The 15662-nt window shown below is 40.6% G+C and overlaps 1 protein-coding gene across 4 annotated transcripts; it reads left to right on the plus strand.

Moving 5' to 3' along the window:
• Positions 1-1474: 1474 nt before the first annotated feature.
• pld7 (phospholipase D family, member 7) lies at positions 1475-15329 on the plus strand. Of its 4 annotated transcripts, XM_038306285.1 has the most exons (13): positions 1818-1834; positions 1966-2032; positions 2240-2335; positions 8241-9122; positions 9542-9711; positions 11105-11285; positions 11375-11489; positions 11561-11688; positions 13519-13722; positions 13809-13948; positions 14064-14229; positions 14316-14415; positions 14500-15329. In XM_038306285.1, the coding sequence occupies exons 2-13, from the start codon at positions 2030-2032 to the stop codon at positions 14700-14702; spliced, it is 2388 nt and encodes a 795-aa protein (XP_038162213.1). In that variant the 5' UTR covers positions 1818-1834; positions 1966-2029; the 3' UTR covers positions 14703-15329. The 4 variants fall into 4 exon arrangements, with proteins under 4 accessions (XP_038162212.1, XP_038162215.1, XP_038162213.1 ...); XM_038306284.1 differs by lacking the exons at positions 1818-1834; positions 1966-2032 and adding an exon at positions 1475-1730; XM_038306287.1 differs by lacking the exon at positions 1966-2032 and having other exon boundaries at positions 1816-1834.
• Positions 15330-15662: the final 333 nt, after the last annotated feature.

Consider the following 15662-nt stretch of genomic DNA (forward strand, 5'->3'; position numbering starts at 1 on the left):
GGTGAGGGACCTGAGCCAGATATTAAAAAAATACCAGGATTTCTGAGCAGTTATTACGAGGTATGTCATTTTAATTTAATCTTTTTTTTTTTAAATCTGGACTAGGTAATTCTCTTTGTAAATTAATGAAGATTATAAACAGTCTAGCACTTGAGTAAATATGAATTAAATATACAGCATTTAGCTTAAATTATTATTGTGGGGAATGAAGAGTAGGATCAAATCAAAAGGTTTGTTTTCTCTATACATAGTGCTTTTTTAAACTGAGCTTTACCACTTGTTCTTTCTAATTTAGCCACTTGATTTAGTCCCAGTTTTAGTCCATGTTTTGCTCACAAGTTAAATCTCCCATTGGATTTTAGGACTAATTAAACCAACACTAAACTAAACTCCATTCTTAGAGCTTTCAGGTATTCCTCACAAACCCATAGGAGTTCCACAAAAAGAAAAAGAACCTTTGCATTTTATTTTTCAAAAGATCAGCCACCCAAACAAAAGACCAACCACATTCAGAAAGGATGAGCAGAACAGCTCAGTTATCCAGGATTGATATAAGAGGAACCACAGGGATGTTCTCATTTTATTATTACTTATCTTATTCATTTATTCTTATTTTGGTCCATTGAATATGTTTAAAACTTAATTTCCATCACATCTATCAAAATCAAACATCCACAGAAGAACTGTCTTGTGTCATTGAGGGTTTTTATAAAATCTACAGCCTCCTAGAAGGTTTGAATTGTTTAACTGTTTTGTCAATTGGAAAAAAAAAAAAAAAAAAAAAACTAATAAGATAATAATCCTTAGTCTATTACCAAATATTCATACACAATGTAGTTTGCACAGGATTCGATTTCAGCTGTTCTGTTTTAGTGCCAGTAATCAAATAATAACTTATTAGTTCCCCATTGGTTGTTACTTGAACTGCAGAGAATAATTAATAAACACAGTTGTGAAATTATTTGTTTACAATTAAGTATTATTAATTATTATTTTATTGGGGACCCTACTTCTTTAATTCAGTTCTCTGAAAGTCACCAGTATAAAGAAAATAATGCATATTGTGTGAAATTTTTCTAGAATAACTACAGATCAGTTATTGTTACTCAGTAACATTTACTGTGCTATAAAAATTCAACATTTCACAACTTTGTTTCAGTTAAATTCTCTAAAAACCTACAACCTATAGCTGTACCTGTCCTCATCTAACCCTGACAAGGGCTACATGTCCAAATTATTTCAAAATTCACCCAAAGGTTGGGTGAAAAGTTCGCAGCCCTGGCCACTCACAAGATGGCGGCCACGCGCCGTCCTTATCGGACGTTAATGCGTCAACTAGTCTTCCTTTTAACCGCCAATCAGCGCTGGCAGGAATCCGCGGTTACTTCAAGTTGTTGTTTATGTATCTGAAGGACGAGACGTTCAAATCCCACCTGGGAGAACGTCGTATCAACGGCCCATAGGCAGCGGTGTTTTATTCGCGCCGTTAGACCTATCTCTGCAGTTCAGTTAGCATTCGCTTTTAGCCGAGGTCGGCTCCTTCTTGTAAACTGCCGACCGTTTGCGTTAAGCTCTACCTGCTAACGCATCTCATTTAGCTAAGCTGCTTCTAGGTTATTAAAGGGATGCCGATGGTACTGCGGTCCAGGCGGTCGGTCCTCGGTGGCCGGCGGGGTGGGATCGAGTTACAGGCGACGCCGACCCGCCCGCAGCAGAGACGGGATTACGAGGTGGGTACTTTTATTACTCAGTCTTTCCGCCTCCTCTTCCTCCGCTGCTGAGAACTACAGAAACAGGAGGACTGTCGGCCACGTAGCTCGCTAGCGACAGCAACGTTAGTAGCCGCTACTTTGGCATTATCTTAGCTTTTTTATTTATTTTTTAACTTGAGTAATGTTCATCTAACTGATGCCCGCTACATTAATTAAATATTTACGTTAAAATTCTTTTTTTTTTCCACTTTAGTTTACGTAAAGCGGTTAGCGTAAATTGCTAAAGTCCAAACTCATTAGCCGTACAGTACCGTAATATGGTGAGTTTTTTTTGTTGTTGTTTTTTTTAAGTTAAGCGGTAGTTTTTCCTTATAACTGTATCAGTGCTTGCACTAACTTTTATTATTGACTTAGTCTCAAGCAGCACCAGGCTGTAAGTATAACGCTGTGGACTAATATAGAGTATATTGGCTGCTTTTTTCCCCTCCCCATTAACAGATTATAATCCATCGGTTTTTTTCTGCTAGGAAACCGATGAGTCTGAGCCTGAGGCCATCCCGAGGCCATTGATGGAGAAACGTGAGGCAGAGCTGGAAGAGGACGCTGCAGAGGCTGATCCAAAGGTAGGAGCCGCTGGGGGGGCAAAGGATTGGCTCCCATGGCTGTCAGGGAGATGCTGTTTTAAAGGGATAGATGGGGAGGAAAGCAGAGCAGTGTCTGGGTGTTAGCTGGCTTTTTATTTGCAGAGACCTGCGCTGAAACAATCCAGGCTTTGTAACCTGGTCTGTAGCTCTGCAGCAGCAGCTGGTAGTCATTAACAGGAAATGTAGTAATGTTAGAGCGGAAGTGTTTTTATCTGCATTCTGTTTGGAGTTTAAACCGATTTTAATGTTGAACCAAAGAGTTGATTGTTCTGCTGTGTGGAACAGCTTTAGCTGTGAAAACAGCTACTTTCTCTATATGCAGGTACATTGAAAAAAATAAGGAAAGTACTTAAGAAACCCAGGTCAAAATTGCATGTTGTGTTATTCAGTTCATTCTGATTTAAAGCTTACGGTTCAGTTAATTTTATTTCTATAGCATCAATTCACAACATGTCATCTCAGAGCATTTTACAGAGACAGCACTTTTCACTTTCATTGTCATTGACTCTATAGCAATCCCTCACATTGAGCAAGCATGCAGCAGCATCAGAGGAAAAACTTTATTTTAACAGGAAGTAATCTCCAGTAGAACAAGGCTCAATGTAATAGGGAGAAAGAAACAGGTGTAGAAAAGGAACTTAAAGCACCGATCTATAAGTTTTCTTTTGTGTGTGTTAGAAAAAGTAACAGTTAACTAACACGATCCAAAGGGTGGCTCTGTCTAGGACAGAAACAGTTAAGCAGACAAGCTCGGGGCCAGTGGTGAAGTCCAAGAAACAGAACACATCCAGTTAAGTCACAGGAAAGGCTGAGCCCATCGCTATATCTAGGAGAGAAACAGGACTGGCAGCAGTGTTGATGGCAGCAGCACAGCTGATATATCTCTCTGTGATGATGTCACAGCCATACTGGAACAGACCAGATGAAGCTACTATGATGATAAAAAGCAGTGGGAACATAAAGTTATGGGTTCAATGAGCAAATACTGCAGAATGGGAGACTATAGATATTAGAAGAAGATATAGATATAGTAGAATGATGAAAAAGGGGTCCCTATGACCTCCAGCAGTCTAAGCTTATAGCAGCATACCTATATAGTTCAGCATAATCTGAGCCACTCTAACTATACGCTTTATCAAAAAGGAAAGTTTTAAGCTTAGTCTTAAAAATAGACAGAGTGTCTGCCTCATGGACTTCAAATGGTATTTGGTTCCACAGGAGAGGAGCCTGATAACTAAAAGATCTGCCTCCCATTCTACTTTTAGAAATTCTAGGAGCGACTAGTAAACCTGCAGACTGAGAGCGAAGTGCTCTGTTAGGAACATAAGGAACAATCAGATCTCTGATATCAGATGGAGCTTGGCCATTTAAGGCTTTATATGTGAGAAGGAGGATTTTAAATTCTATTCTGGATTTAACAGGAAGCCAATAAAGAGAAGCCAGGATAGAAGAGATATGATCTCTCTTTTTAATTTTCATCAGAACTCTGGCTGCAGCTTTTTGGATCAGCTGAAGGTTTTTAACTACAGTTTGTGGACTTCCTGATAGTAAAGAATTACAATAGTCCAGCCTTGAAGTTACAAATTCATGGACTAGTTTCTCAACATCACTTCTGGACAGGATATTTCAAATTTTTGAAATATTCCTCGGATGAAAGAAGGAAATTCTAGAAACCTCTTTGATATGGGATTTAAATGACAGGTCCAGATCAAAAGTAACACCAAGATTTTTGAAATCAGTTTAATCCCATCCAAATGAAGTGACTGACTAATCAGCTTATTCTTAAAAGACTCTGGTCCAAAGACTATTTGTATTTTCTTATTTATTAAATCTACTTCTTGAAAAATAAATGGAGTCAAGAATATCCAGATAACAGGATTTTTTAAGCAACGAGGCAAAGCTTCTTACTTCAGCCAAGTTACAGCTGTTAATCTGTGAGGGGGGAGACTCTGGATGTGAGGCAATGATGTTTACTGCCTCTCTATTACAAAAGGCTACTTCTATTTTGTCTGCATTCAGAAGGAGAAAGTTAAGAGTCATCCAGGTTCTAATGTCTTCAGACATGCCTGTAATCTATGTAATGGGTTAGTTTCATCTGGATTATAGACAGATATAGCTGGGTATCATCAGCATAACAGTGGAAATTAATCCAATGCTGTCTAATATTTCTAATAGAAAACAAACTATGTATAAGAAAGTTATGATAATTATTATATTGTGCAATAGTACTCATTTTGCATGAAGTACTGCAACAATGCAGTGCTGCATGGTGGCCAAATGAATCTGGCTTTGCTGAGGTTTTAAGGAACCCAGCTTGTTCTAATAGTGGCCTTCAGGTGATCGTTGCTGGTCAGGTGTGTTTCGCCTCCATTTAAACGGTAACATCCATGAACTGAAGCCATTTTTGCTGCGTTTTGAGCTGACAAAACATCAACAGATAAAGAGCCCAAAAATCGAGTTTGATTTTTGGAAATTTATTTTTTTATTTAAAATTCTTTTCAATTATACTGTAAATGTAAATACAATGTATTAGTAATTACATTTAGTAACTAGTAATAAAAGTTCAGCACCCCAAATAATCATTGAATGGAAATTTCTCACTGAAAGAAAGACAGACTTGTGCCTCTCCTCTAGAATTATTTCTTTCCGCTCAACTTTCTATTAAATTTGCTGGAACACCACATCTTTGTGGTGAATGTCAATAATTATATGTTAAAAAACGCTTGCGTCAGGTGTAGTCTTCTAGTGCTCAGAGGAACTGGGTTGTAGTTATGCTCTGTAAACCGAGAACACATTAATACATGAGGTATATTAATCTATTGAATCAGTTTTTCAGTTTGTTTGATTTCTCAGAGAGAAAATTGAAATCACCACTTCAAATCCCCCCCCCCCCCCCCCCCCAAAATATGTTTCTTACAACTTTAGCAGTTCAAACAAACATCTTGAACAATATACAAAACATGACCACAGCAGTGTTGCTGTTCAAGTCAAAATAAAATACAAAAAAAAAAGACAACAGATTGTCTCACACAATATTGGGTCCAATGCAACTCATCACATTTCGTACTTCACCTCTTATACTGAGAATTAAATTTAACAGTCCTCAAATAAATTGTCTTTGGGAACTGCAGTTCACATGTTCTTCAATCACTTGCACCGTCTTCTGAGATATTCAAATTCTTGACATACATAATTTATTCCAGAGGGATGGCAGATCGCTGCTGCAGCCATTGGTTTATAGTTGGTGTGTGAGTCTTTTTCCAAAGCATTAATACGGTATACATCTCTTTGCATTAAGCAAACTTAAAGGGGAACACCGTTTTTTTTTACATTGGCCCCTTGATTTTACGTTATTACATCATGTTCTATTCACCCATATTAGTTTTGTGTCATTTGGAGCTGTTCCAAAGATATGACGGATGACGTCATACACGCGCCGCTTGTTTAAAAAAAATATATAAATCTAAAAAATATAACTGTGGATGTCTGAGGGACAGTGATTCGCCTACATGTTATGAATGCTGGCGTAACATAAATGATCAATTATGAACAGTTTAGTTTGTGCCTTCAAGTCGTTGCCCATAGGAAGACGTTACTTGGATATTACCTAACGGAATATCTTCTATACTAATATGGGTGAGTAGAACATGATGTAATAACGTAAAATCAAGGGCCCAATGTAAAAAAAACCTGTGTTCCCCTTTAAGTTTATAAACACTCGTTCATTTTTTGTGTAAATATTTTTTTCAGGGTATAATCCAAACACTAACAACCTTGGCTCAAAAATTTTTTGTTTGCAAATAATTTTTTTATCCTTTACCTCTTTCCAAAACCGTATAATCCCTGTTATACCCATTGAGGTCTACTGGTGTTGTATAAATCCGCATTAGCTATTTATTTTGAATCATTTTAAGAGCTGTATTAATAGAGCTGGTGTGGGCCAATTTCTGAAATTTGTAACATCATTGAGTTATAAAACCCTGTTTCCTTTTCACATTTACCTGTTGTCTGTAAACTGCAGGCACTGTGGTTCAAAGACAGATTTTATCTTTATTATTTAAACCTGTACAAACAGAGCTGTGCTATCCGTCTCCATCGGCTCATGTTCCCTTTGAACGGCGAAGGCCGGCCCTTTGTTCAGGGAGCCCAGTGTTTGCCCAGTTATCTGCTTTGTTTTGCTTCACTTCAGATCTCAGTCAGTCGGACACTCACCTGTTGGCGGATTTATCAGCTCTGTAAAGGAAAAAACAATAACCCCAGTTTTAGGCCCAAAGACGTGCAGTTGTTCAGAATCAAGTTTTTGATTTGATTAATGGAAAGAGAAAAAGTGGGACTTCATAAATGAGCTCCAAACCAGGGATTGTTGGATGGTTTCAGTTTTGGTGCTTAGCCCTTAGAACAGATACCTTCCAATTTAAAGGATCTAGTGCTGAGGTGTATAAACTCTTAAGTGATTATTTATACCTACTAAATAAACATGTATCATTTTTCTTATTTAAAATACATGCAAGAATTATTTCTATAGTTTCAGAGAATATATTTATTATTAACTGATAAAAGGATTTTATCGTTAACATGTATTCATTGTAACTGGATGTAGTTACATTGATTAGGTCTGAAAAAAACTCAATAAATTAATATCTATTAATTGATTATTGAATTAATAATTAATTTAATTAGTAAAGGGATTATACTTACTCTTAAATATGCATTTTTAAGACAATAATTAAAAAACAAAAGGAGAAAGACACCACTGAAAAAGACAAGTCTTTGTTAAAAAGACTGGAAGAAGACAATGCTTATTTAATTCCACCCTTTCAATGAACAAAATTAAGTTATTCTACATCGAATTTATATTGCATTATCCATAACATGACTATTACTTGTAGTACTAATGATGATAAACTATAGGAACACCAGTCATCACCTATAATCTGTTAAAGGAAACACCCTTTAAGGATAGAAATTAGGCCAAAACTGCATTATATATGCATGTTAATATATAGGAGGAGCTATAATTTGCCTGATTCGGGTGGAGCCAGCGTTACCTTCATTCCATGGGGGCAGTGGTGATCTACTCTTTAGCCCAAAATAAGTTAAAAAACAATCCACTGGACTTTGTTTCCAAGTTTGAAGACGTTTCGCTTCCCATCCAGGAAGCTTTTTCAATTCAAAATGTCAGGAATAGCGTTGCCTCTGAGGCTTTATAGAGAGGACCAAATCAAGCCTTGTTTTTCTAGTGATACTTCTAGTGATACTTTCAGTTTCTCATGAACTCCAGGAAAGATATGAAGGAAACAGTTTTTTTTTTTTTTAACGCTCCAAAAGCTGGTCCAATAACCTAGCTCACTGATACTCTCATACTTATCCTTTCAGCATTACCTGAGGGAGTTTCTTCCTCTTTCATGTTTTGCATATATTCTGCCTGCCTTTGTTTTCCCAGCTGTAGGTATTCTGCTCAAACAGCCATGCCGGCTGGCGGTTGAAGGACGGGTGTGCAGAAATCCGACCTCACACGGCTGACGCTCTGTAGGAGCAGTGTGTGGCGGTTGCCATGGAGCATCCTGTGTATTTATGAAATGTTACAGTCAGAAGCAGAGCCAGCTTTCATGCCTGTGAGAACTTTGAATGAATTGGTCCCGTAGTCACGGCAGTGTCACGTGGGTAAACGAACACTGACAGGGTGGAGGACTTTTTCGCTGGGCTCATTTGAATGGGTGTGTGCATATTCCAGTGATTCCTCTGTTACAGCAGGTAACACACACAGAGCAAGCCTAGCAGCAGTAGTGGAAGACGGTGAAGCTGTTGTGTTAATGTTAATGTCTTACCCTGGTGATGTTTGGACTCAGAGCCTTACAGTCAAACTCTCGACTCCCCTTCCCAGGAACTGAAGGATTGCAGCGTCGTCCTGGATCGTCTCCACATGGATGAAAGATCTAGCAAGAAAGAGCTCGAGGAGAAAGAAGACATGAATCGGAAAGGTGGGAAACCCGTCTCTCGTATCCCGACTTTCCAGAAACGACCCGGGGGTGGGAGCCAGACCCCAGAGCCTCCTGCTCCCAGAAAAGACGCCACCGTTTATGCAGCTCTACCTTCCGAGAAAGGTGGAGATGTGGAGGTTTTAAAGTCCAAACTTCCTGAGGTCAGAGGAACGGCGCTCCCCCCGCCATCGGTACGTATTCAAGGCATCAGTTTGGTCTCACCCTCGGTGTCCAGCGATGTGGAACAAGCTGGAATAACTGCTCCAAAAAGCAAGGGTCTGTCTGAGTCTGCTGAGGGACCCATGATCGCCAGCCCCAGACCTCCTCTCAGACTAGAGCAGGACGCCAAAGAAACCGAAGCAGGCAGCACAGCAGACGGTCCTCTGAGTTCCCTCCCAAAGGAAAGCTCTCTCAGCCTATCAGAAGAAAAGCAGACTTGGGTGAACCTCAACTCCACCGGAGACGGAGGGAAGTCTGAAGAGTCGTCCAACGTGGCGGAGGTTGGCCAGGTAGAGGCCATTATTGACGAAGAACCGCCTTGGGCGACGGAGCCCGCGGAAACGGCTGAACTGAGGGGCAGCGGATGTTCTTCGGAAGCAGAATGTGAAGACGACCTGGCAAGTGAGGCATCAGAGGGCCACGACTCGGAGGAGGTGGAAGAACTTCAGTTAGAAAGCCAGACGGAGCTTCCAGATCCTAAGGTGCAAAAGGTTAACCTGGATGAATCTACTTCTCCTGTGGCTCAGGATAAGACGGCTAACAGGAAACCAGCCAAGTCCACAAAGGTGAGTTCCTCTCAGCAGTGTTTTATAGAGATACCCTGCAATGAATTACCGTAACCCCGAGGTTTCCAGAAGGCTGCCAAAGTTCCCAAATCCAGCTTCTTACATGAGAAGATTAAATTTGCTGAAAGTCAAAAACATCCTCCTCCGACTTCACCCATTGTGAAAGTGGCTAATTTTGACTTTCTCTTCCCATCTGAACTACTCCCACAATAAGAAGGGTTGCAAGCATCTGGATTCACAAACTAGAAAATAAATTACAGATTTTTTTAACCCAGCGGTTCCCTTTCAGAACAGATCAGCTATGCTTTCCTGGCAGATTGAGCTGTCTCAGATATATTTGAAGGAATCTGACCACGCCCTGCAGGGACAGCTGTGGAATGCTGATCCCTTCCATGCTGTTTTCTCTCTTTGTTTGACAGAAGTCGATATGCTCCTGTTTTACTCTCTTCTTCGTGCTGCTGCTGGGAGGTCTCAGTCTGCATGTCTGGCGCTACGGGCTCCCCACATCTGCCCATCTCATGGCTCAGCTAGAGCTGCACTGGCTGGAGGGCCTTGGCTTGTTCCCAGAGCCCTGTACCTCAGACTGCAGGCAAGTTAGATCTATAAATAAAAGACCCAACATTTCTAAGCAGTTTTTAGTAGGGTAAGATAACTGTTTACAAAAGCCTATGTGTAGGTGTCTGAATTTGTAAATTAAATGTAAATAATGATTGTTTCCTGTTGTAACTCATTGATTGATTTGACCTCAGATTTTTCATATCTGGGACTAAAAGTTAAGTTACACAAATATAAGTAATAAGTAACAAAATTATAACTTTAAAACATACAATTACAACTCACAAATGAGCAAAAATCAAAAAATCTATGAGCAGAGAGTTATGAGTAGAAAACTTTGTATTCAGTTTACTTCTAACACGCCAATTCGAAACACGTCACCTCACGGCTGTTTAGAGGCAATTCAATAAAGTCTGATTGGTTCAAAGTTTTCTATCTAACAAAAAGCAGCTGATTCCATCCAGTCATTGAATTCACAAAATCCACTCTTCCTGGATTGGCTTGTGGCGCAGAAGACATTCGCTTTCATTGTGTCTCTGACTTTCACACTGTGCATGCATGCTTGCAGCAACAGTGGAGAGGAAAAACTCTTAACAAGAAGTCATCTTTAGCAGAACCAGTGGCCCACTGGGGTTCAAGGACTCAGAAGCTGATGTAGAAAAGGAACATAGAAGCACTAATCTATAATTACTTTCTATGCTAGTAAAGGTAAGCTAGCTCCATTGGTGACACTATCTTGAAAAGAAACGGTTAAGCAAATGAGCTCTGAGCCAGTATTTTATCAAAGGGAAGAAAGAGCGCATCCAGTTAGTGACAGTAAAGGCTGAGCTCATAACTATGTCTAGGATAGAAACTGTACTAAAACACCTCTGACATCTATAATCGAAGTTGTAGATGGCAGCCGCCCAGCTGATATTTCTCTCCAGGATGATGTCACAGCAAAACAGGTGAAAAAATATTTAAAAAAAAATAGATGGAGCTACTATGATGAGAAAAGCAGAGAGAGCATAAAGTTATAAATAGGAGAATAGAGAGAGAATGATGAAAAGGGGTCCCTATGTCCTCCAGGATTCTAAGCCTATAGCAGCATAACTGTATAGATAGCTCAGGATAACCTGAGCCACTCTGACTATAAGCTTTATGAAAATGTTTTAAGCCTACTGTAGCCTTAAAAGTAGACAGGGTGTACTTATCACAAACCTATGAGTAAATATTTAGAAACGGATCAAAAATTTAAGTAAGAGTATGTTGACAACCGGGAACAAATGGATGTTAGAAATTTAAGTGCGTTTTTGACTTGGATTTACAAATTTAGACACCTATTTATATGTTTTTTTTATGGTTATCTTGCCTTTATATTCTATGAGATTCTTGGATAGATGAAAGATAACCTGAGGTGTAAGCAGACGTCCTTCTGTATTGTTCAGAGTGCAGCTGGTGGAGAGCATCCCTGTGGGTCTGTATCCGTCCTCTTCGCCATCCAGGCCGAGCATCGCAGACAGCTGGCTGCATCTGCTGCACAAGGCCAACAGCTCCGTCCACATAGCTGCTTTTTACTTCACACTACGGGACAGCGATGTCCAATCCTCTGACCCCTCAGACTCACAGGTGAGCGTAGCAGCATGAACAGGTTTCTGGCATTAATGCCTCACCTGTTAGTGGGAGTTTCCATGCTTCTGTGGTCTTTCATTTCACAGGGGAGAAACGTCTTTGAGCAGCTGAAGGAGCTTGAATCCAAAGGTGTAAAACTCCAGATTGCTGTAAACGCCCCTCAGACATCAACCCAGGACACAGCAGAACTGACTGCCACAGGTAAGGTTTTCATCACTGTAGAGGCAAGCTGTGGAGATCTGGAGAATAATCTGCCATGCTGTGTGTGGAAGGTGCTGAAGTCAGAGAGGTGGACCTCAACGCTGTGACTGGAGGCATCGTTCACACCAAGCTGTGGGTGGTGGACCAGAAGCACTTCTACCTGGGTAGTGCTAACATGGACTGGCGCTCTCTCAGTCAGGTACAGCGGCTAACAGAAATGTTCCACTTCATAGAGGTTTAGATGCATGACTGCTGCAGGGCAGATGAGCTTTATGGATGTTTTCTTTATAAGGAATTAATGCAAAATGCTATAATAAACCAAACATACCATCACACTAAGTTGCCCATCCTTTGGTCGGACCAAAACTTTGTGCTGGATCATTCAGCTGGTTAGTTTGGTAAATTATCTCAGATTTATGTCTTCCATAAATAACCAAACCACTTTAACCTCTTACCTATAGGCTGCGGCTCTTTTTGTTGTAAATAGGTCCATATGCTAGTTTATATGCCCTTTACCATTTATTGGAGCATAAAAAACACAACTCCTTATTTTGTAGGCTACAACTTTTGTTCCATAATTCTGTTTTTATAAAGGAGACAAAACCAATTGAGTCAGTAGCTAAATAAAATTAAATTACTTGAACATCTAACTTCATGTGAACGTTACTATAAATCATAACATAGTTATTTTCAACTAATATGAAAATATCAAACCAATGAATTCTGATGTAATCTTATGAATTTTCACATGAACCTTTATGTTTTTAAACCTCATTTGAACACATTTACATATGAGGGCTCATGGGAGTTTGCCCTCATGTTTTGTGGACCTAAAAGAGGCATTCGACTGTGTCTGTTATGATACCCTGTAGGGGAGGCTCAAAGAGTACAGAGGCTGTGTTTGAATTCATGGACTGCGTCCTCCAAGGACGCGATCTACCTGGACTGGATCCTTTGCAGGCCTTGAAAATAAGGAGACTGGAAGAGTTTTGGCTGTGATTTCAAACGGGTCCAGCCTTCAGCGGCTTTTACCACCTATACTCTGTCGCTTAGCAACCATGACAGTTGACACACAAAGCAGGAAAAGAATGAATACCAAACTTTTCAAAACTGTATTTTTTATTTTTTTATTGTAAAGTGAACAAAGACTACACTCATCAGAATCCAGAGTGGAATAAAGGTTCCAACCACCGGGAGCAGGAACAAATAAAATGTCAAATGTAATGATAGAAACCATAGTCAGTTAAATAACATCCTGCTGTCATTTTGCACATCTCTGATGTTGCTGCTATTTTCAAACATCCATTACTGTAAAAATGTCCGTAGCTGCATATTGGTTATTTATTCTCCAGGTGCACAGTTTGATATTGTTAAAACACTTTACAGTACAGTATTTTGTTTATATTTTAACTCTTCCCTGTTATGTTTTTATATTATTATTTATATTTCTGCTGCTGTGAATTTCCCCATTGTGGGACAATAAAGGGATTTTCTATTCTATAAAGGGGGTAGAAATATATAAGTAAATCTAAACAATGTATAAAAATATTTCTGCAAAATCTCTAATATTCAACAATAATAATAAGCAAATTGTCATTTAGCATTTAGTTTTGAAGCTGAAAAAGGCTTTAAATGCGTACTTTGGGAATATTTATATCTGGTTCTGCAGTGTTTTGGCTTTTAATATAAAATCAGTTGTTTGATATGGAAATTTAATTTTCAAATGGTACAGATCAAAATAAATGGCCTTTCAGGCACAGCCCCCCCAGAACCAGGGTCCCGGCAAGGATTTCCACTTTGTCCAAGTATCTGCAATTTTTAGAGCCACTTGTTAAAAAAAGAAACAGGAAGGATCTAGATTTGATTGGAATCTTATTTAAAGGAAAATACTAGTAATCATGTCTATATGCGGTGATCGTATTGGTGACCTTATCTGACCCCCGATACCAGTTCAGCTCACCTCGTGTCCGATTCAGACCAGTCTGTGTCGGAGTTGCACACGCTGATCTACGCTTTTTGGCCACCGTAGGTGAAGGAGGTGGGTCTGTCGGTGGAGGACTGCAGCTGCCTGGCTCAGGATGCCTTCCGGATCTTCGGGGTGTACTGGACCATCGGAGGCGCCAACAGAGGAACCCTCCCACCATTTTGGCCCGCTCGGCTCTCTGCACTGTCCAGCGCCGACAACCCTCTGCAGCTGAAGCTTAACGGAGTCCCTGCCCAGGTTTACCTGTCTGTAAGTTCGCCATCCCACCAACGAGTCAAGTTTTTAAAGATTTACAGACCCTTTTTACACACCGTGCCGACTCTGTCCTCCTGCAGAGCGCACCGCCACCGATCTCAGCGCGTGGACGCTCCGATGACCTCTCTACCATCCTGTCCGTCATCGAAGACGCCCAGAGGTTCATTCACATCTCTGTTATTGACTACCTCCCTCTGTCTCAGTACACAGAGCCAGTCAGGTATAAAGAAAAATTTTTAGCAGCAATTTTTTTTTATTTTAATAAATAATAGATTTTCCACTCCTTCAGAAATCCTAATCCTAATGAGGAGCTTTATCTCCGTTTGTTGGTTCAGGTTCTGGCCCGCCATCGACTCCAGCCTGCGTGCTGCAGCCTGCACCAGAGGGGTGCAGGTGAGACTGATGGTCAGCTGCTGGGAGCACTCGCCAGCCTCCATGTTCACCTTCCTGCAGTCCCTGCTGGTGCTCAGCAGGCCTCCTCTGAAATGCAATGTTGACGTGGTACGACGACGATCAGCTCCGCAGCCGAGACGCTCCTAACGAGAGGAGAAACAGAAGGTTTACCTCAGCTCCGTTTCTGTTTGCAGAAAATCTTTACGGTGCCTTCAACAGCGGAGCAGATGAAGATCGCCTTTGCACGTGTCAATCACGCCAAATACATGGTGACAGACAGAGCGCTCTACATCGGTAGGTTTATTAAACTGGTAGATGGAGAAAAAAACCAGAATAAACCTGTTGGAGAATCCAAACTGAAGGTGTTTCTGTTCACAGGGACATCCAACTGGTCTGAGAACTACTTCACTCACACAGCAGGCGTAGGCCTGGTGGTGAACCAGACAGGCGCCGAGCTTCACGAGGGCCAGCAGACTCTGCAGAGCCAAGCGGAGGAACTCTTCCTGAGAGACTGGAGCTCTGACTACGCCGCCACGTTACCCACTGACAGCGTGGACGTCTGTCCCCACAGCCGCAGCTGAGGGGCTGCATCCCTCAGTGAAGCACGATGCCTTTTAGATCAGCGTTCCGCTTTGCTGAACCACTTAAATATGCAAATATTGTTGCTATGACCAAATACAGCTGGGTTTACTGTTGCCTCTTGTTTTATTGCTGCTAGCTGCCAGCTTTGTCTGTATATAATTGCGTTGTGTTTTTTATCCAAACTAGTAGCTTTGATGCTCCTGATTCCTCTTGAGGAAAACAAAAGAGATCAGTTTGCACGTTTCATCTCTGGAAATTTCTGTAAATATTGCCAGTTTTTCGGCCTTGCCAAGTTGAAACGATTTCATGCAAGGAGGCGTTTCCAAAGAGGTGCATGCACCAGAGCATTGTTTACACTGCAGAGGCTATCAATAATGTACAAATGAGTGTAAGGGAAAGTATTTTATGTGTTTGTTTTTTTGTTAAGTTTTCCATTTATAAGAAATAAGTTGCTCAAAGAAGCCCAGATTTTTCGGTAGAATTTTTCCTCTTGAATATAAACGATGTCCGTTTCCTGTCACAAAGCAGACAGGAGTCAAGCTGCTGTGTGGTCGAACAAAGGAAGCAGCTGGAACAATGGATCACTGACGAACTGTTTCCTTTAAAATAAATTCTGCTCAAAGGAATCGGCTGTGATTTCTCTATGATCGTTTCTCCTCCACCTGGATACTTCAGTCAAATAGAAAAGGGATTTATTCATCGTTCCAATGCAAAAGTTTTAATGTCTGTTTCTCTTTCTGCTGAGGACCTGACCATGACACCCCTTCCCTGTTTGAGCGTTCTAATGAGCTTTTTCTGCAGCTTTAGACCCCAGTAGTGGCATGATTTGAAATGTTTTAAATAATTCTTCACGTCAGTATACATTATTCAGATTGTATGCAGGCTGCTCTCATCAAAAACTCAAGTAACTTGAGAGGTGTGGATCCGTTACAGTCATGTTACCCATAGCACTGCTTTAT

This window comes from Cyprinodon tularosa, unplaced genomic scaffold (genome assembly GCF_016077235.1).
Source record: "Cyprinodon tularosa strain WSP-4 unplaced genomic scaffold, ASM1607723v1 ctg578, whole genome shotgun sequence".
Taxonomy (NCBI): domain Eukaryota; kingdom Metazoa; phylum Chordata; class Actinopteri; order Cyprinodontiformes; family Cyprinodontidae; genus Cyprinodon; species Cyprinodon tularosa.

Bases quoted from the DNA above. Each gene is read 5' to 3' on its own strand.
- pld7 (XM_038306284.1), top strand. From the start codon at position 1,626: ATGCCGATGGTACTGCGGTCCAGGCGGTCGGTCCTCGGTGGCCGGCGG. The intron at 9,712-11,104 runs GCAAGTTAGATC...TGTATTGTTCAG, and splicing joins CCCTGTACCTCAGACTGCAG to AGTGCAGCTGGTGGAGAGCA. The intron at 14,416-14,499 runs GTAGGTTTATTA...TTCTGTTCACAG, and splicing joins AGACAGAGCGCTCTACATCG to GGACATCCAACTGGTCTGAG.